This window comes from Mus caroli, unplaced genomic scaffold (genome assembly GCF_978045245.1).
Source record: "Mus caroli unplaced genomic scaffold, Mus_caroli_1 scaffold_12, whole genome shotgun sequence".
Classification (NCBI taxonomy): Eukaryota; Metazoa; Chordata; class Mammalia; order Rodentia; family Muridae; genus Mus; species Mus caroli.
The window spans coordinates 26219066-26241380 of record NW_028227267.1 but is presented as its reverse complement, the minus strand read 5'-3'; the positions used below and the strand labels follow the sequence as shown (position 1 = coordinate 26241380).

Genomic DNA, 22315 nt, shown 5'->3' with positions numbered 1-22315 from the left:
CACACACACACACAGCATTTTATTTTCTGCAGCTTCGGTCACATTTGGCCAACCATAGTCTGAAAAATATGAAGTGGAACATTCCAGAAACAAACATTTTAAACTGCGTGCTTTTAAGTTTAATAGTTTGATGGAATCTCAAGTTTTCCTGTTCTGTGCCACACAGCCTGTGAATAATGTCTTCTTTTAGCATATGACTGCAGGGTATTCTACCCACCTGTCTGACTTAGAGTGTCTATTATGGCATGACCATGACTACATGGCCAATAGCAACTTGGGGAGCAAAGAGCTTATTTCTCTTACGCTTCCATACCAACCCGTCACTGATGGAACTCAAGACTAGAGCTCCAGGCAGGAACCTGGAATTATGAACTGAAGCAGAGGCCATTGAAGACCACTGCTTACTGGTGTTCACTATCCCTCCCACTTCAGTCATTAACTCCAGCAATACCTGGAAGACTTGCCCATATCCAAATATATTCTGGATATATATATACATATACATATATGCTATAGATATAGATGATATAGATATAGATAGATTTGAGCCAAGTTGATAGAAACCAACCAGCTGCTGGTAGCTATCAGTGGCTTAGTTCCGAAGCTGACTAGTATACACAGTAGCTGGTCTCAAGAAACTCTTACTTAATAATGGTCTCAAGTGCAAAATTACATTACAGAATGATATTTTAACTATTCGACTTTGTTTTCCATTGTTATTAACCTATTTCAATGTTTCATTTATAAATCAAACTATACACACACACACACACACACACATATATAATATATATATATATATATATATATATATATATATATATATATATATATGATAAAGCCTGGTATATGTGGGTTTTAAACTATCTATAGATTCAGGCACTCATGTGGGTTTTAGAATGTATCCTCTGTAGTAAGGGGGAGAGATCTACTGATAATTATTTTACTCTTCTGGATATTGGGAAGTAAAAAGTAACAGGAGGCTGGTCCATCTATTTGAAATAACTAATGGGGACAAAGCCAATAGACCTATGTTTGGTTCTGATGGTCTGCAGGATAGCACAGGGTGTGGGCTCTGGGATCCATCTTCAGTGGTCTGTAGTGTCCCAGGTGGTTACCTGAGATTTTGGATTGGTAAAATGAAAAGAATTTGGTAAGGGCTACCATAGGTCCAAGGCGATGTGATGCCTTTCTGACCTATTGCAATGCTGATGCCCTCGGGTGGATGGAGCTGTTAGGAGGGAGACTACTGTATTATTCAGCAGACAGGTTAGTCAGAGACACACCTGAAAAACACAATTCCTGTCCCCTCACCAATCAGCCAGCCTTTGAGAGGCCTAGCCAAGGCAGCAGGAGGTCCTAAGAGTAGGAACATGGCTCAGCTTTCTTCTGGGATCACTGGATAAGGTGGGAGTATTTCCAGAGGAGGTGCTAGGGAACCCAGCTCAGCCTAGTCCCTCTTCCTTTCCATGGTGTATGGTGGCAACACCACAGTTAAGGCAGCTGAGTCCAGAGACAACCAGCATCCTCCAGCATCAGCTCTGGGCTTATCCGGAACTGAGTGGCTTTTTCCTAGTCATCTACACATTTCCAGAATGTTTTCTGACATGGATCTCAGGTGGACATCAGAGTTAACTTCTGTCCCTGAACTTTACACTAAATTCTTTAGGGTCAACATGTTGGATTTGTGACCAGAGCTGGGAGCCTATGGTAGTGCTCTTCTGCCTTTGTCCCCCCTCATGACTCACATGCACATGGGGACACAGCGTCTCCATTACTCACAAGGATGACAGTAGACCCCTGGCCTGCTCTTCCACTCCACGGTTCTTACCATACGCTATGGGTTGCAGGGCATTTCCCAGTTGCTTCCCTCCCACTCTGCAGCATGGTGTGGATTTGAAGTGTCCCCCACCAAAGGTTTAGGTGTTAAACTCTTGGTCTCCAGAAACTGACATCATTTTGGGAAGTGGTACACAGTAGGCCTAGCTGAAACAAGGTCATGAAGTGAGCCTTGGAAACCTTAATGCTTGTCCCTTCCCCCCCCCCTCTCCTTTCTGCTTGCCATGAGGTGAGCAGCCTCTGCCACATAGTCCTGCTGTCCCTGTCACAATATTATCCCTCACTATGCTCCTGGAAGCAACAGAACCAATGTCCATAGATGGGAGTCTCGAATGCTGAACCCAAGTAAATCCTTTCTCTCTTAAGTTATTGATGGCTGACATTTTGTTTCAGGGACACAAAGTATCCAATTGACTCTATAAGGAGCAGACTGCTTTGAGGGCAATCCTGTTGGCTGATATGGGATGTCTGGATGGCATCCCATTGTTACCCAGAGTCCAGATGGGTGCTGGAACATATTGATTAAGAACTTTGTTTCTGCTCAGAATATACCTTAGGGTCTCAGTTGAGTGGAATCCCCACCCCACCCCAGAAGTGAGTGCGATCCTTCCTCGGCTGGACATTGTTTTGATCCCACATTGTTTCTGGAACGTCCGACAGCAGTGCAGATGCCCTGGGGTATATGGTACTGCTGGGAGGGGAGACTACTGCATTATCAATGAAGAGACACACAGTATAAATACTTGTATACTGACCTGCCCGGCTCTACCATCCTGACTTGCTGAGTTGGCCGCAGAGTACCTGCTACGTTTTGCTAGGGCAGACAGACCTCTTCTCTAACTTTTGCAAACACTGCAGTCTCTTTAGAAAATGGACTTGCTTCTTGGCAGCCAAGAGAAGGCATCAGTTTGACAGAAGCCACCTCCAATCACCCACATTATGCTGAACTAGAGTTCAGTAATCTACCAACGCATTAAGGAGCAAGAATGACTGAACACCAATGCAAAGTAAGTTATGTTCAGCTAAGCAATGACTAAGATACACTTTCCTGCTGCCCCAATGCCATTCAATCCATTTTTCTGCCCAGTAATTGACAAAGCTCACAATTTACCAGACAGCCTTCCAGCTATTACTGTAGCTTAACTGGGTTCACCTTAAAGCCAAATAATTGATCAGCTGTAAGAAGGAGGCGTTCAGACTGGAAGCTCTGTGCTGAATTAAATTAGTAGACCAAGAGGAGCTCACTTCATAAATGAATGATCAGGGACATTGGAGGAAACGTGAAAGCTGGGCATTGGTTTTGCTTGAGATGCTCTTGTGATGTAGCCCAGGCTAGCCTTGAACATTGCTCTGAGGTCAGTTTTAGATGACAAGGCTGAGTAGTGATAGTTTCCTTTCCCTAGAGGATTGGAAGCATATTCTCATATAATTATTAATATAATGATTGTAAATATTTTTAATTATATAATTATAATTAATATGTTCCCAGCTAGCCCACTGTCACCTCTAGAGCTCCAGGAAGGTATAAGACAAGTTTTAAGGCAACTTCATTTATGATTTTTTTTCTTAACATGCTTCAGGCAGGGAAATTGTTCTAATTGAGATTTGTTTAAAAGTGAGCTGCTGGGGTTGCCATTTTGATTTTAGTAAATACAGCTTTTTTTTATTTAACTTGTTTGATCAGAATTTGGATTTTGATATCTATAACAGCAGAACTTATGGTCCTCAAATGGCTGCAAACATCTAAGAATCCCATAAAGAGAACATGAATCCTCAGACTTAGAGCTAAATAATTGATACTTCTCTTTTTATAAGAGTCTAGTAATTTCTCACAAAAGAGACATTTGGAGCTGTCTCCAAGGGCATTTTAAGCAAGAGGGGATGTACAGTCTAATTTTCCTCTGCCATACTAACAGAGCCTATCAGCAGCCAATTAACTCAAGGTCATGTCTGTGTCTCTGTCACTGCTGAATGGCAGGAGGGCCTGCTATGGATGCTTCCGTGCCTCTCCTTCAAGCTCCACTGTACTCCTTTTGAGCATAGCTAAACCAACGTGCGGGTCTGCGGTAGAACTGTTTTGCTTGGGAGGACATTGCTAACTTGTTCATGTGCTGTGGATGGACACAGCAGCAGGGGGGAGGAGATCTGAACAATTATGACTTACGGGAGCTGCAGGCTCCAAGGCCCCTACTGTGTCCACTATTAATTGTGTCTCCTTGGAGATGTTCATCAGGCCTGGCATGAACCCCAGGGCTCAGATTCTCTGCACAAGATGGCAACTGAAGAACATGATGAGCACCAACAATTGGAATTCTGGGAAAGTGCCTGCTCTGGACAGACCACAGAGCTTGCCAGCTTCTCTTCTGGCCTCAGTTTTGACTCATACAGTGTGTGGCTTTGGAGAATCCCTCTGGTTTAGGTGAGTCCAGGATTTCATTCCTGTGCGTTAAATGGCCCACACTCACCTTTGACTTTGAGAGCCAGAAAGGCCTTTAGGGATGATCTCTGTTTAACCCCCCTCCAAGCTATGTGTCATCAGCCCGGGGGCCAGAGTTCACCTGTTCCCGTCTGCCACACCATAGGAACAAAGCAGTCATGAAGGGCAAGTTGGTTCATTATTTTGCATGAGGCTGAATGCCTTATATAGAGCTGGTCCCAGGATTTCCTTGCCTTAGGTGATATACTGAGGTTTTTTTCTGACTCACAGGAGTTCACATACCTCATCTTCATGGATGCCGTACTGAACATGCAGTGTTTGAGGCGACTCTATCTTCCTCCAGGTAGACCAGGTCTGAGAATGGCTGAGCTCAGCAGGGCTCCCCCTCCCCAATATCATAATTTATGTGCATTTTGTAATAGGACTCAAGGGTCTCATTAGCTTCCCCCCCCACACACACACACAACATATCTCACTATTAGTTTCTACTGAGCCTTCAGTTAATTAAACCCTTAATTCTGCTTCATTCGACTTTTTAAAAATACGTATGGGTGTGTGAGTGTATATCACATGTGAGCAAGCACCCTTAGAGGTGAGAAGAGGGTGTCTGATAGCCTAGAATTGGAAAGTCAAGCAGTTGTTAGCTGCCCATTGTGAGTTCTAAGAACCAAATTCTCGACTTTTACTACAGCATCAAGCTTTCTTAACCACTGAGTCATCTCTCCAGTCCCTAAATACATACATATACACACACATATATGTGTATATATGTATATATATAAATTTTATATAGTATATTACATAATATAGTTACTTATATACTTTTATAATTTATATATTTATATTATATTATTATACAATATATGTTTATAATATTTATATCATATATAGCATTTACATATAATATAAATATTTAAAAATATAATATATTATAATACATAAGTATACAATATCTATGCTCTCTCTATATATATTTCTATTTAAATATTTACCATACTTTGTCTTTATATATATTTAAATATATTAATATGTACATATAAATATATTTATCTAATTAAATATATTAAATATATGTATATATGTGTATATGTATTTAAAGACAGAGTACAGTACATATCTCAGACTGCTCTTGAATTCATGATCCTCCAATCTCAGTTTCCCAAGGACTGGGATTACAGGAATCAACCCCTACTCTTGGCATATGTTTTTAACTAGTCTTAATTAGATCACTCTATTTTGTGGGATCAAACAGCTGTTTTAAACCAAAGCTAGGTCTTTCCATTTTAACTTAACAATTTTCCATGAACCCAGCTTGTCAATGCCAGCTGCCAGAGATGTCCCTCGCAGCTCTGCAAATTCATTACCCAAGTCTTTGGTTTTCAACAGTGTCACTATCACACGCCGGGACAGTGATTCAAAGAGTTGGTTCTAGACTCACGGCATTTTCTCAGTTGTGGCGCCAGCACTTTTTTATTTTGTTTTATGTGACATCCATTTTCTCAACTGGCTAGAAGCAGATCTACACATCTTGCAGGTCTTGGAAAGTTGGCATAATTATTTCTAAACCGTTGTGGTTATTCCCCGCTGCATAACAAAGCACCCAAAAACTTAGTGGCTTGAAAAGAATGAACTATGAGTTTTGGGCAGGGCTCAGGGGCCAGTTCTGCTCCACAGGGTGTGGTCTAGGGTCATTTACACAGCTGCACACAGCTGGTAGCTGCCTGGGACAGAAGGCTCAAGGCTTTACTCATTTAGCAGGGCCCTGGGAGCTCTCTCCCTACACAGTGTCCCTGCTCTGCCCTGCCCTGCCCAGACTGTGCACAGTTTGGCTTCTCAGAGGTGGGGACTGGAATGCATTCAGTATCACTTAGAGACCAACTCGTCCCAAGCCCAGATCCATACTCAAGAGGAGGGGAAATGTCACCAACTTGCTGCAGGGAGCAGGGCATGTGTCCAGGGAAGGGAAGGATGCAGGTGGTCAGCCTTGGAGACTGCAGAGTGTGGGGCTGGGGAAAACAGAGTAGATGGACAGAACACAGCTGAGGAGTTAGTCTGTGGTCCAGTCAGAGGGCTTGGCTTTTACTGTTCTCCATCAAATTGACCAACATGGCAGAGGCAAGGTTGGGGGCCCCTGCCTGTCATGGACCCCTCTCTGCTGGGTGACTTGCTAAGACTTCATTGGGTGCAATTCACTTAAGGAGGAAAGAGTTTATTTTGGCTTACAGTTACAGAGGGATAGAGAGTCTACCACCGTGAGGAGGGTATGGTATGGTGGCAAGAGCTGGAGGCTGGCTGATCCCAGTTTCTATCCACACACAGGAAGCATAGATGTCAGGTGAGACTTTAAACCCTCAAATCTCACTGCCAATGACACACTGTAGCAAGGCTCTACCTTCTAATGGTTAATAACCCTTCCAAACGGGGACAACACGTGTTCACATTCAAGCTATGGGGGATAATGTGTGTGTGTGTGTGTGTGTGTGTGTGTGTGTGTGAATGTATGCCAAATGTGTGTCCTCACAGAGGCCCAAAGAGCTCCCTTGGAGCTAGAATTACAGGCAGGTATAAACCACTTGATTTGGGTGCTGGGAACCAAACTCAGATCCTCTGGAAGAGCTGTGAGCACTTTAACTGTGAAACTATCTCTCCAACTCCTAACATATTTTTTTTCATTTAAATCACAACAAATGTCTTCTCTGATTATGAGCTAATGAGCTATGAGCCCAAGTCCAGAAAGCTATATCTATATCTATATCTATATCTATATCTATATCTATATCATCTATATATCTAATAAATGACTTGCTGAAGTTCAGACACCAGGCACCCATGGCCAAGTGTCTTGGTCAACTTTAACTGTCTAGGTGACACAGCCTGGAGGAGTCACATGACAGGAGACTTTTAGTTGAAAACCTGCCCAGATCAGACAGTTCCATGCGCATGTATGAGGGGGTTGTCCTGATTGTTAGTTGATGTGGTCCAAGGCAGGTGGTCCTGAAGAGCTTAGGAAAGCTAGCTAGGTACACGTAAGCAAACAGCATCCTCCCTGGGTCATGCTGGACGCCTTTCCAAGCCAAGTTCTCACTGAGGTTGTCCTAGCTGTTACATGCTACTGGAGCACCCAACATCATAGGCAATATGTCATTTCTCCCTCATCTAAAAGTGAGACACTCCCTTCTCTGAGGTAAGGTGGGAAGGAGGGGCTCTCAATACCACCCCTTGAGCTTTGTTTGGGGTTGAAAAGCTTGCTAAATGATGGTCCCAGAAAGTGAGAGACATTCCTTATAACTTTCAAGTTATGGGACTGGCTGACCTACCCAACCCCCATATAAGGTTTCCTCCCCACCTAATTATTTCTTTTAATTCCAATTAAACAATGTACTCAGTTTACCATACATAATGTATATTCAATATTATAAAATTCAGATACATTTTTTCTTGTGTCTTTTAAAATGAGTATGTACCACAGAGATGGTGGCAGCATACACAGAACCTGAACAAGTTCAAGCCAGATGAGGTTCCAACTCTGAAAAGAGGGAGTGAACACAGAAAAAGAAACTGTCTGCAATTGATACCTGCTAGGAAAGAAAGACAATCAATTTTCTCCAATGGAGTTTCACTGGGAATATCAACCACACTCCAGGGCAGGCCCCATGCCCAGGAGCAGTTAGCCAACCCCAAATGAACTCCTTCTCTGTTTGTTGTGGGACTTAGTTCCATGTTGGCACTTTCTTTTTTATTGGCTTCCCTGATGACTTCTGATTGTATTAATGCTAACTTCCACTGCAGCCTCTTTCTCGTCCATCTTGTCAATCCCAGGCTTTTATGCTAAATTAAATCAAATTTTAAATCAATTTTCTACTACTCCTTGCTGCTCAGCCTCTAACACTTACTATCCTGGAAAAAGAGGAAAGAAAACAAAAGAGGCAAAACAGAAACTCAGTCTGTTTGAAAGAGCCTCTCAACTGTCCCTGCCAGAGCCTGCAGATGCCTGAGCACTCTAGTGTCCCTCAGACACCACGCTCCACACTGCTCTGCTATTTCCAGGCCCCTTTTCTCAACCAAAAAAAAAAGCTTCCCATCTCTGAGCCTCCCATCTGTGCCCCCTAGCTCCTACTTGTCAGCTGAAAATGGCTTCCCCAGTGGCTGGGTGCAAGCCCTTCAACCACAGCAGATCTCTCCTACACTGAGACAGAAGGAAGGCCCAGCTCAGGATTCTGGCACCCAGGTTGGGCCACATCCAACGTCTGGCTAACAGCTGCTGCTTCTGTTCTGCGTGAGACTAGCTTCACACTCTGTCCTCTAGGCTCCTCCCTGAGATGGGCTCACACACACACACACACACACACACACACACACACACACACACACACTGTTCATGGCCTGTTCCTGACCTGGCATTGTTAGGTCAAGGCCTGCTCTTTAGAGGTCATCGTGAGACTCAGTCTTGGTAGCTCCTGGTGACTTGTCTAGTCTCTTAACATCCCTTTTCTGATTATCCGAAGAATACTCTAGGCCTGTGGCTCTGTTCCGTTCTTGCCTTTGATTTCATTGTTTTCTCTCTTGGTTAAGTTAAAAATCACTAAAGAGGTGGATTGCGTGAATACAGTCTGCTGTGAGACATCAAAACTGGACACAGAAATCTCAGTTGGCATTATCCTCATAGGTCATTCCCAGGTCTACCCCAAGCTTTACCTGGTGGCTTTGATTTGACTTATTTATAATCCTCAAAATCCATATTAATTACTGTGGCTTTATTTTACTGACTTCGAAGAGCAGTTATTCAAGGAATAAAATTGTTCTCCACAGTGCCACAAGACAGTAACTCATTCCTTCCCTGCCACTGTCAGAACCAGCACTTTCCACTGTCTCTTTAATGGGATTGATTGTCTTTCTTTCCAAATGCCATGTTTATGGTACTGTGTCTTGGTGTAAAGCTTTAGGCATTATTATCTGCAGGATTCCAAGCATGGCCGAGACTGTTTTTCTAGTCCCCTTACCCCCGTGCCTGCTTCCTGCACACGCCTAGTGCCTTCTGCGTCATCAGCCCATCCCGATCCTAGTGCCTTCTGCGTCATCAGGCCATCCTGAGTGCACGCATGTGCCGAGAAGCTTATCTAGTGTTTCTTTCTAGAGTGCCTGCGCAGACAGCGGCTATCTGTCTTGCCTCTGTTCTTTCTCCCCTCTTCCTGGATGTCTCAGGTTGGAATCCTTATTTCTGACTTCTTACGGGAGGCTTTGTTCTCGGTGCCTCCCAGGTTTATACCAGTCTCTCCCAGAGGATGGAAAAGACAGTTCCCTGTTACTGTGATGTGTTAGTGGAGAACTCAGGGCCTGGCACATGCCGGTCTGTGCTTCACCACTGAGCGGCCTGCCCAGCCATATTTCTACTTTTATAAGTTTTAAAAGGGGGCTCACTAAATTGCCCATGCTGGCCTTGAACTTGAGATAGTCTGGCCTTAGCCTCCAGAGTAGCAAGGTTTTCAAGCCTGGCAAAGAATTTTAAATATGGGATTTATTGTCCTGGTATTTCCTGTTTCTATTCCTGACTCCTCTTCCTCCTCCTTTTCCTCCTCTTCCTCCTCCTCCTGCTCTTCTTCCTCCTCCTGCTCCTCCTCCTCGTCATCTCCTCCCCACTCTCCTTCCTATTCTTGTCCATGTTACATTTGCCATCCAGCCCTTTCCCTCTAAGGTGCTTACTACTCACTCAAAGCATCATGTCTTCCACATGGGTCATGGCCCTAGCAAGCCCTGAAAGTTCTTCACTTTCCTCTCTGACCAGGGAAGAGTCTGCTTCTAACTGAAGGGCCTGGAAGCTAAATATGAAGTGAATACTTAGGCGAGGGGGAACATAGTACTCCACTTACAGCCAGATCCTTAGTCTGAAGTGATGCTCCGTCTACCACCTTTTCCCAGGGGCTGAATGTGTGTGTGTGATCTTACACATAAGTGCCACTGAGGAGTTCTAATGGGCATGTGTTTTATACATGTGTACACGTTTACAAATACGCGCACGTGTATATGTGCATGTGTCCAGGAGTGTGAACGTATGCTCAGGTCAGAAGCTGATGCCCAACAGACCTTCCTCAATTACTTTTCACCAAAGTTTTTGAGAAAGAGTGTTTCATTGAACCTTTCGCTCTCTGACTCAGCTGCCTAGCAAGCCCCTGGGTCCAGGTGTGTGCTGTCTTTTATGGTGGTGCTGGGCATTGACCTCAACTCCCCCATGCTCCTGTCACAGTACCTGACTGAGCTGTCACCCCCAACCCTCTGATCACTTTTGAAGTTGACTCTCAGCCTAGCTCTTGGTCTTTGTTCCTCTTCCTCCATCTCCAGCGCTGCCCGTTCCAGCCTGTTAGGACTGCTCTGCTCTGCAAGCCAGAGGCCCCTGTGCTGCCCTTAGCCCTGCCTGGAATCCGGGTCAGCCAGCCATCTCAGCTGCTTCTGGCCAGCCTGCTCCAGCAGCAGAGGGAGGCTCCCTCGATTTCACTCTGACCAGACATGTTTGTAACTTCTTAGGGAGGTTTAGGGAGTTGAAACAGCCAAATTAGATTTTCGAAACCTGTTGCCCTCACCCAGAAGGTTGGATTTTCTTTTTCAAGACAGGGTTTCTCTGTGTAGCCCTGGTTGTCCTGGTCTGTAGACCAGGCTGGCCTTGAATTCAGAAATCTACCTGCCTCTGCCTCCCAAGTGCTGGGATTAAAGGCGTGCGCCACCACCGCCCGGCAGAAGGGTGGATTTTACTTTATCTTTCATTAACTAGGAAGGAATTTTGAAGTGTGCATTCCCCCCACAGAGCCTGGTTTTTCTAAATGCTCAGCCTGCTTTCTTTTTCGTTCAGAGTAACTGTATTTTCCCCATTCTTTTGCTTGTTTATTCTTCTCGTTTTTTAAGCCCAATCTCACTGAACTTCCTGGCATTTACAAGGCAGATAAATCTAGCTTACTCTTGCTTATTATGAGTGCTGAAAAGTCAGCACCCACTCTTCCTTTCCTGGGACTGGCTTTGGATTCTTTCACCAGCGTTGCTGGTTTTCTTATGTTTTGGAGATTATACTTGCCATTTTCATCCTGGTTCATTTCTACTCAGTGCCAAGAAACTCACAGTTAAAGGTCTTAGATAACTAAAGTAAGTACTTAAATGTAGTGGTTTGAGTATGTTTGGGCCAGGGAGTGGCCTAGGTTGTGTGGCCTGGTTGGAGGAAGTGTGCCACTGTGGGCGTGGGCTTTGAGACCCTCCTCCTAGCTGCCTGAGGAGTCTCCTGTTTGCCTTTGGAACAAGATGCAGAATTCTCAGCTCCTGCACCATGCCTGCCTGGACACTATCATGCTTCTGCCTTGATGATGATAAACTGAACCTCTGAACCTGTAAGCCAGCCCCAATTAAATGTTGTTCTTATAAGAGTTCTTGATCATGGTGTCTGTTCACAGCAGTAAAAACCTAACTAAGACGCCAAGAACTGGAAATGAATGGTCCAAGGAAGGTGAAGAAGCTTCAGACCATGAGAAAACATTCAAGCAGAAGTAAATTACACCCTCTAAAGAATAATAATAGAACCCTAGACTCCTTCACTGGACAAACTGGAGGGCCTGCCTGCAAGAAAGCCTCCGGAGCATGTTCTGGGGAAGGCTGGAAGGATGTGAGCAGATATCAGGCTCTGGAAAGCACCTCTGCCTGGCCTTTTCTGTCTGAGATCAGGCAAGCCACTTGTCTCAGGTCTATGCTGTCTATGGTTGGGCCCCTGGCCTTACAAGGGCAGAGGAGAAGAGATTAAAGCTTTAAGAGAGAGTAAAGACATGGGCTATGACTGATGCTTATCATGACTCCTGAGCTCTGGGGAATATCACAGACGGTTGGATGTGCCCTTTTCTGACAATTATAATAGCTGGTGCAGCCTGTCTGCCGAGGGGTACTGACTGCCCGGCCGTGCTGTCACTACGAACAGTGAACAGAACATATTTTCCAGGAACCAGACACTGAGAATTATTCTATTACGATGCAATTCATGAAATTAAGTAGAGATCTGTGGGTTGACTGTGGCAGCAGTTTGAGATCACACTATAGCAGCTAAATGCCACATTGGACTAATAGTGGCCTTGAGTTTGGGATCCTGTATAGCAGAGCAGAGTTTGTTATGGAAGGGTGGTTGGTGTATGATAATGTTTCAATTCCCTGGGAGTGTCAACAGACCCAGAGAGTCACAAGAGGAGGTTTGAGCAGAGGCTGGTGTCTGTCAGGGCATGGTGGCTCATTTCACAGATGTGCCATTCTCCCTAGAGATGAAGGACCTAGTCTGGCCTGTTTGGGTATAAGGGCAACTGATGCATCCAGGTCAGTGACTGGGGGATGCGGTTACCACCATTTAATTAGCTGCTCACATTAGAAGATATCAAGTTTTGGAAGAGATGGTAGCAATGGTGAATTCTAAGACAGACACGCTCTAAAGCCATCTGACTGGAGGTAGGGATGCCTGTCTCCTACAGGGCTCACTGCAAGGAACACACGGGGGAATTTGGAGTAGAGGAATCTTTACTCAGGGGAGTGACCTCACAGCTAGCTATCAACACCTAGCATCACTTAGCATCACATGCTCAGTTTCCAGAAGGAAGCATTGCAGGCTATGCAGAGAAGGGGATGACAGCAGGAGCCCAGCGCATGGCTGAGACATTCTGGCAATTTTTGTTATAATGTTAGAATGATTGATCCTGGATAGGTCAATTAGGAAACACTACTGATGGGTCAAGAAGGCCAGAAGGAAAATGGTCCTGTGGCCTGTCCCTGGGGGAGAGGGAGGAGTGGGGCTGCAGGGGGAAGGTGAAAGCAAGGTTATGAACACACAGGTTCCGGCTCCAGGATTCAGTGAGCTGAGACAGACCCTTTGTTACAGAGCTGTTATGTAATCCTAAACTCATTCCTGTCTTGTAGGTAATATGGCCCCATTTTGTAAATAAAACCTAGGGTTGAAAAAGGATAAAGTGGCTGGCCCAAGTTGTCTAGTTAGCATACTGGATGAAATTCAGGTCCATTTCAGATCCATAGACTCTGGAGTCCTCATCAGTTTCACTGAACTCAGGACACGTCTCCCTCTTTTATAAAGCTGAATGAGACCAGGATTTCCCAATTCGCACTGGAACTGTCTACATCCTATTAACTGTAGTTTGGTCCACGCTCATGAGTTTTGTCCTACCCAGTTTCCATTTGTGCTGTTACCTATGTTGCCACTTTCCTAAAACAGTTCTGTTTATTTGTACATTTATATTTATTGTAAAATTGTCCTGATGTAAAGTGCACCATAGTAGCCATTATTAAAGTATATAGCTCAGAGGATTAAGCTCATTCACATCACTAAGCAACACATTTTCATTTTGGGTGCAAATATATTTTGGAAAGGCAAGGTAACATAACTACCACAGAATAGGAAGCAGAGTTACTCTCCATAAATGGAGGTAACCATGGGAACGCTTGACGTGCAGGCACCAAGTCCTTAACAGGGCTGTGACATTACCTGCAGGCTGTGGCATGAAGCCTGCCCTCATTTCTATTAAAGCGAAGTGTTGGCGATGTGGAAAAGACACAAACGAATCAAACTGACAGCTCGCACATTCTCAGACGACTTCATACAGGTGTGAAGAATCATTTTCTTACTGTGAACTTGACATTCTCCTGCTCCCAGGTCCACATCTTGCTCGCACGGAACACCGTCTTTCTGAGACTGTGGGCACCACTGAGATTCACAGTCTCCTGGCCTACCAAGGCTCTGTGATCAGACTCTGAATTAAGAAGTCTGAGTGTCCTTTCCAACTTAGAGTGCTGATACTGAGTACAGCTTGGGGCCTGGTTTCTACCATCTCATCTGTACCCTTCCCCGAAGAAGTATAGTGGCTATCTCATACTAACTACAGGGGTAGCTTCAGAACTCTCTATAAATCAAAAGGTCTGCTGTAAAATGACACATTTATTCACATTGTAGTCTTTGATTCAAAAATTTGAAATCAAATCATCCATAGGTTTCTTATAATACCTGTGCAATCTAAATGTAAATAGCTATTATACATTGTTTATTCTCTACCAGTTAATGGCAAAAAAAGAAAAGAAAATGTGCACATGTTCAGTATAGATATAATCAAAAATACTGCTGATCAATAGATGTTCAGGGCTCAGGCGCAGAGGCCGTGGTGACAGAGCTCTGGATTGCCCTAATCCTAGACTCTTGGACGGTCCTCTGCAGAAAGCTCTGTTTTGGTATCTACATCGTCTGTCTATGATGAGGCTACATATGACAGATAAAGCCACTAGTTTCTCTGAGTGAGTGAACTTAGTCATTTCTTGGTGGAAGGACAGACATTTTACGTATTTCTCAAGATAAGGAGGTCCCCAGCAGCAGAGGGAAGACTCCCATTTGAGGCAGAGACATCCATCAGGCAAAGCTGCAGAGTGATTCAGAATTCAGGGTGAGGGTAGATTGGTCTAGAAGCCATTTTCTTGGATAATGGGGATGCAATGTGTGAATGTGTGCCTTAGTGGACGCACAAAAAAGCCGAGCCGAACATGGAAAGTACTATTTCTTAAGCCAGGCAGGGATGCACCCTACCAACATTAAAAGGAAACATTAATCGGAAGTTGGAGATGTGTTTAGAAAAACAGGCTGTGATATGGGAACACACATTAGTTAAGAATGAGTCTTGATTAGCGGTCTTCCTTCCACGCACACATTGAACTCAGCCTCCCTTATCCCAGCATAACACCCATGGCACCCAGGACCTGCATGCCTCACCTGGGGCTTGCTTTCATCTTTGTCTTTGTAGTAGAAGAGCTGATCCCCTCGTAGCACAAACCATCGCTGCTGCCAGTTCTTCATGATACTCCTCTGCTTCCTCAGCCAGCCGGCCTTGAGTACAGGGCCCAGCTTGTGGGGGACCGGGGGCCTCCCTGGGCTCCGGCTCTGTTCTCCCATCACCAGGCTCTTCGAGCGAGCTGGAAGGCAAGAACACACAGTGAGTGTGGAGAATCAGGTCCGTAGCCCACTCTGCCACCTCAGCTACCCTGGCACCAAGGCCCAGGGTTCAGGCTGGCCATGCAAGTTAGATTCACTTTCCCCTTGAATTTCCAGGGCATGTGCCTGGGTTGATGCACTTGGAGAGAGGAATATAACCCTCCTTCATTCGATTCTGCTCTGTTACTAAGACCCAAGATTCTCTACTTCTCCAGGGTTATTTTCTATGCATAGGTCCCTTCCGGGGACTATAATTCCCTATGACTGGCTTATCTTCTACACCACTCTCCTACTAGCTCCGACATTTTTTTTTTTAATTTTTAATTTCTTTCCCATTCAGATCTTAGCCTTGGTTGCTGGTGAATTACTATTCTATCTTTCAGACTCAATTCCAAAGAGTCATCCCCTGGCCATTGCTACTGATCTTGCCAGCCTTATCTCAGTGGTGTTTTGGCTTATTGAGTATGTTTGCCTCCTATGCTAAGGGACAATGGTGATCACAGAGTTTCTCCAGAGAAACTGAAGAGACATCTGAAGAGTGCTTAGGTGCAGCCCATCTTAGAGTTCTTTCCCAGGATACAGCCATCTCTGAGTCTTGGCAGTGCTAGGCCCAGAGCTGAACATGGTATGGATGCATTCTAGATGGATCTGCATCCATGTTCTCATCTGGCTGCTGGGCCTGGCTCTCCTGTACCGCTTGATGCAGAATCAACATACACTTCCCTTGACCACAGTTTAAAGATATTAATCTGTCTGCATATGGATTTGCCTCTCCTGAACATAATGCTTCTGTAAAACCCACCATCCATGGACTTACAGAATGCCTTATCCACCATCACGATATTCCACATAGTATTGCTTCTGACCAAACAACTCAACTCATAGCCTGAAAAGTGTTACACAGTCATGGAATCTACTGGTCTTACCACGTCCCCTACCATCTTGAAGCAGCTGGTCTATCTAACAGGAAAAAATGGAAAGGCCTTTTAAAGACATAGTTACAGCCATTTATAGCGCCAACTGGGGAGCAGCAGCCTGGGCTGCTAGAGAAGAGAGGTAGAGTGGGTTCTTCAGAAGGCAGTATGTGCTTTGAATCAGCATCTAATATATGGCACAGTTTCTTCCATACGCAGGTTCCACATACCTGGGCTCAGGAATTAAGGGGTGGAAAATAGTTCCACTCTCTATCATCCTAAGATGAACCACTAAGAAAATGTTTGCTTCCTGTTCCTGCAATCTTAAGTTTTGGTTCCAGAGGCCCAGGCAAGGTAGTACATTCCTTTAACCCTAGAAGACTAAGGCAAGGAGTTCTCTGAGTTCAAGGTCAAGCTGGGACAAAACAAGTCCTAGATCTAGTTGTGGTGGTATATATTGTTAATCTGGGCCACACCTTCTGCTGGAGACCTACATAAGGACATTGGAAGAAGGAAGGTTCGCTCTTCTTTTCCACTTTCGTTTACTTGCCAGCACATCTGTTGGAATCTACTTCTACAGAAGACCAGCTGAAACAACTAGCCTTGTGGGACTGAGCAACTACTAGATTCTTGGGACTTCCAATTCACAGTTGACCATTGTTGGGGAGTTGGCCTATAGACTATAAGTCATCATAATAAATTCCCTCAATATAGAGAGACATTCCATACGTTCTGTGACTCTAAAGAACACTGACTAATACAGAAGTCTTGTACTTCAAGCCCTGCTGTATCTCTCTTGGCCAGCTTCAGTCTGTGCCTGCACTTTTCCTTACCAGATCTCTTGTGGTCCTAGTATCTCCAAAATCATCAGATCTCTATTTCAACATAGGTTTCACCTTTACAGCTCCATACAAGGGACTCTTGGGGCCTTAGTGCAGAAATTATAACCCCCACCACACATTGTGTGGCTTCAGAAGCCATCTAGAACCTCAGCACAAACTTCCATGACCCCCTCAAGTGGCATTTTCAGTTCAAGGTCTCTCCTCTGAAATTAATTTAGATTTGCACAATAGAACAGAGCCTCTGATATATTGTTCTAGTATAGAGATATAGATTGTTTTTAATGGTGTTAATCTCTTCAGCTCCTGCCACATCTGCAATTTTACACTTTCTTCTTTCCATGACAGCACATTTTTTTGTATCCTCCCAACCCCACACACACTCATTTCTCCCTCTTCCTGTAAACATGGAGAAGATCAGTGAGCAGTAACCATGATACATCCTGAATGCTATCCTGTCTTGAAATTTTCTCCATCAAACGAATCAGTCAATTATTTTTCCAATCAGCATCACTGGAGTTCTCAGGATATGGGCAGAACGCAGCCTGAATATATCCTGAATGGCTTCCAGCCCTGTTTCCAAGGACCTTATTCTCCCTAAAAAGCACATTGTTTTTTTGTGTTTCTCTCAGTATCTGGCTTTCCCCCTCACTCACCAGAATCAAGTTCTCCTCACAGTGTACTAAGACTTTTCTACTACTAGGGCCTAAAAATCATATGATGAATTTTATCATGGCAACAACCCCACTCCTGGTATCAAGTTTCTATATTGCAGCCCCACGCCTGGTACTAAGTTATTGTATGAGTTACTTTACTTGTTGACAAGGTACCTGACAAAAGCAACTTAAGAAAGGAAGGAAAGTTACTCTGGTACATAGTTCAATGGTACAGTCAAGGTAAGCCAAGGCATCAGGAGTTTGAGGCAGCTGGTCATATTGCCCCTGCACTCAGAGAACAGAAAAAGGCAAATGCTGGTGTTTAGATTACTTTCTCCTTTAGGTTCAAGCTAGGATCTTAGTCAGTAGAATGGTGCTGTTAACATTTAGAATGGGGTTTCCCACCTTGAAGAACTATATCCAGACACTTCATCACAGACATGCCCAGAGATCTGTTGAGTCTAGAACTTGTCAAGTTGATAATAGATATTAGCAATCATGCAGTGAGGTCTAGTTGAAGAAATACAGTCTCTGGGCAAAGACTTGGGTTTACCTCATGGCCAGCACTGTTAACTCTCCCACACTTTATAGGTCAGTAACTCCAGTCTGTGTTGGACTATAATACCTGCTGCATAGTAAGTGGGAGAAGAAGAAGCTGTCATGGAGGGGGAGAGATCACCAAGCCCTGCTGTGTGCTTGGCACATTAACTGGCCTAGTGACTAGTAACCATAGTGATGATGATATTGATAAAGGGGATAGTAGGGTGAGTACCTCCATGGATAATTTTTTCCTTAATCTGAGCAACCAGCAGTAGGCCCACAGAACAGAGGAAAATTTTCTACAGCTATTGACCCTTTTAGCATCTTTATATACTGCTTCCTTTAAATGGAAGTGAGTGGCTATATTTTACCACACAGGTGGACTGGCACACCACTTTTCCCATGACCACCAGTTCTGTGGATCATACTTTGAGGATTCACACTTCAGAACTTAGTAGATGCAAAGTGATAGTATTAGTTCTCTTCTGGATGTTTAATCGCCTGGGACTCCCAGCCAGGGTTTTGCTACCAGTAGAAGATGTGTAATCATTCCACTTACACACCTAACTCATCACTCTTGATGAGAAGAACAGCTGAAGTCCCCAAGTCTTAGCTCTCATGACTCTGGAAAGGCACCCTTCTGTTTCCTGACATCTGATGCATCTTGCCTGGGGTCTCTGCTTTCCTAGTTTAGTGGTCCTGCCTTGGAGGACATAGACCTGGAAGAAATGTTTTGTCTAATTGGGGCTGGGCTGGTCCCCTGATGAGGCAGAAAGAGGTTGTGTCTGGTAGAATTGCATCAACTATCAGGAGGGATGCTTCTGTCCTCATGGTTCTTCTCTCCCCCGACCTTACATCAGGCATAGCAAAGCTGGATTAGACAGGCACTGGATGATGTGGCACTTATGAGATGATGATGATACGCATGATGAGAAGACAGCAAACATGATGTCAGTATTCCAATAAGATCTGAGAAAGGACCCAGGAGCAAAGGGGACAGGGGTACCCTCCTCTGGACACTGAGTTTTCTTCTTAGGGTCTCAATTTGATGCATATCTCTAAATACTTTTAAAAAACCAATTTCATTAAAATTAAGTCATCAAATATACACATGGATTTTGTGTTTTGATTGCCTGATATTTCTAACTAAAGGCTTGACAGTCGGTTGTGGTCCTGTGAGTGAGAATTCTCTGGTGTGGATGGGTTGGCTTGGTCTCCACTGTCCTTTTGAATTCTTTGTCTTTCCAAGTGATCTGCAAGAGGCACTATAAACCTTCCATACTTCTACAGAAGATGGCATAGACTATGCAAAATGATATTATTAATTCTCTTCTTCTGGATGTTTAATCGACTGGGATGCCCAGCTAGGATTTTGCAACCAGTAGGAGATATCTAATGTGCAAATAATTCCACTTTCACACCTAACTCATCACTCTTAACAGGGAGAACACTGGGTGCTGCAGTGGGGCACTGAAGCCATGGAATGTCTATGGCTGCATTCATGGCTCTATCTTTTATATTCTGTCACAGCAGAACCCGATGCTTTCTTGTTCCACCAGACATACACCTTCTCTTCCTACTCTAGCACGGGCAGGGCAGTTCACAGCAGGAACTCAACAGTCTCAGGAACTAATCGGCACAGATGGACTCCCCTGAGTTCACTGGATGAGGTCTACAGATGCCAGATGGACTTCCTGGGCACAGGCCCATGGATGCTAAGCCTGGGAACATGGGCAATAAGTGGTTGTGTGGCTGACATGTATGCTATTGGCATGTGCGGCCCTTGACATGTCAACATAGAGAAGAGAGAGTTTTACCCCGATTGTCAAGCTGTGGACACCAGCCCTAAGGTAATGGACAGCAGGCCTTCCGGAAGCCCCATTCCAGGGACGGGGAACCGACTCCAGTGACCTACAATGTCCCAGAGAGGCTCTTCTTGCACAGGCCATGTTGGCTACCAAACCAGCACAGGTTTTTCCCCAGATAATCAATCATATAGATATTACTTATCAGACCCATGGAGCTTCTCACGAGGAAAGCGGCCATGGGTATGATTTATTAATAATCACTGTTCTTGTTCTTGTTTTCAGCACTTCCTTTAATCAATTTATTGAGTTCTGTAATCAGGCCTTGAATCAGGCGGCACTGAAGAAGCTAAGGCTTCAGATCTGACTGGAGCTGGGGAGCAAGCCTGAAGCAAGCTAGGCCTGGGGAGGAAGGTAATCTTTACCTCCTTAAAGTTAGGGGCTATCTATGCACAGCAGAGCATTGCCCCCTCTCTTTCTCTCTCTCTCCTTCTGTCTTCCCTCCCTCATAAACCAACAGAGTCCTCACAAGTGCAGTGTAGAATTCTGAGCTGATGTTTTCCACTGGAGCCTCTGACAGTTAAAGGGAAGGAAAATTAAGCAAAGATATAGACTATTGGGGTGCAGATCCCTGCAGAGCCACCAGACCAGGATTTGAGGGGTGACCAGTATGTGGCCTGACCTCAGGTGAGGGCAGGTAGGGCCCTTGACTTTAAGGAGCTCAGCACAAGCATGGTGTTGTTATCCTTTGGCTCGCCTCAGCATGGGCAGCAGGAGTCTGCTGTCTCCACCTCTCCCGGGTCAGCCCAGCCAGCTGCTTCTCACCCTGCCTCACTCTGCATCCGAAGACTTTGACATCTCCCAATATGGCACTAATCAAACCCCAAAGCAGGGTCCCAGCCTCCGTCACCTTGGTGACTCGGACGCCATCATTGTTCCTTCCAGAAGCTTGTCCTTCCTCCCCTCTGAAGTGCCTTCCTGTTCATGTTTGTACTCACATCTCATCCACTGCCTTGGGCTTTCACTTTCTCTGCTCCCAGAGGTTCTCCCACTGTCTTCTCACTAGTACCAGGTTGTCCATGCTTGCTCTTCCTGAGTCCTTTCTTTAAGAATATCAGGCTTCTATGTCAAACCTCCTAGGGAAGTGCCACAGAAGGTCTCAGATCCTTTTAGCCCAAGTGAGAAACTCAATGAGAAACTGTCCCAAGCCTCCTCACTCTCCTAGGACTTCACAGCTAGCCAGTGTCCCATGTTGAGGCTCTGTTGCAGCACTCCCCCCAACGTCAATGGGCAAGTAGTCTCTAGACTCAGCTGTTCCCTGCGCCCTCCTTCTCTCCCCCACCCTCCCCCAGTTTACTGAAGCAACTCAGATGTAGTCATGCTTGCCTGGACAACAACCTGCAGGCCTCTCCCAAATGCCTGTGCAGTGGCCAAGGAACTGCTCTACTTCAATCTCCAATTCTTGAACTCTCCCATTAACAAGTCGCTTTGTACTGTTTGCAGATGGGCAAACTGAGGTCTTCAGGGGCAGCGACAGTAGTTGGAGGCTGGCAAGCAACACAGCCTAAGACTCTTTGTTTTGCCTGACTTCATGCCTAAGCACCAGCCTCTCCATCGAAGTGTTGCGGGTCCCTAAACTCAGGCCTCCCCATAAGGGCAGCTATGAGCTTGTGATGCACAGTCAATCCCATGCCTGCCCTAAACCGTGAGTCACGGTACATCCGGCAGAATCACATCTCTATCAACAGAGCCACCTGCCCAGCTCACAACTGCTGAGCTGCCTCGGGCATTCACCGTGCATTAACCAATGCATTCACCATGATTCTCGGGCACCGGCTCTACATCTGCTCAACCTAAAGCTTCTGGGGCAAAGGGCTTAGACACTGGATTCCCTGGCTGCTGAGACCTCTGTAATATGGCCACTCCCCCAGGCTTATGACACTGTAGGAGTCTGATCTTCCACGCCAAGTGTGGCTCCTTCACGAGGTTCTTCGGATCCCTCCACAGAAGGCCACCCTTTTCCACTTCACCTTTAACATGGTAAAGAACTGTCCTCTGTGTGATTTTGCTATCTGTCTGTTCAGCTAGCTACTGTCCCCTGGGGGTACATACATGCTGTATTCAATTCTGCAGCTGGAGCTGACCCGAGGATGCATTTGATAGTGTGTGAGCAGAGGCTTCTCACAGTCAATACATCTAAAAAGTGAAGAGACAATATGCAGAAGAGAACAGGACAAAGACCAATGGGGACAAGCAGAGGCATGGGACTGTCACCCGGGGAAAGCAAACTGC

The 22315-nt window shown here is 45.1% G+C and overlaps 1 protein-coding gene across 2 annotated transcripts in view; it reads right to left on the bottom strand.

The window, feature by feature from the left end:
• The window catches only part of Arhgap22 (Rho GTPase activating protein 22), a 154321-nt gene that overhangs the window by 85574 nt on the left and 46432 nt on the right, over positions 1-22315 (bottom strand). For both annotated transcript variants that reach the window (XM_029469368.2, XM_029469369.2), the window contains exon 3: positions 15051-15250. In XM_029469368.2, the coding sequence (XP_029325228.1) occupies positions 15051-15250 (200 nt within the window). The remainder of the gene's footprint in view (positions 1-15050; positions 15251-22315) is intronic.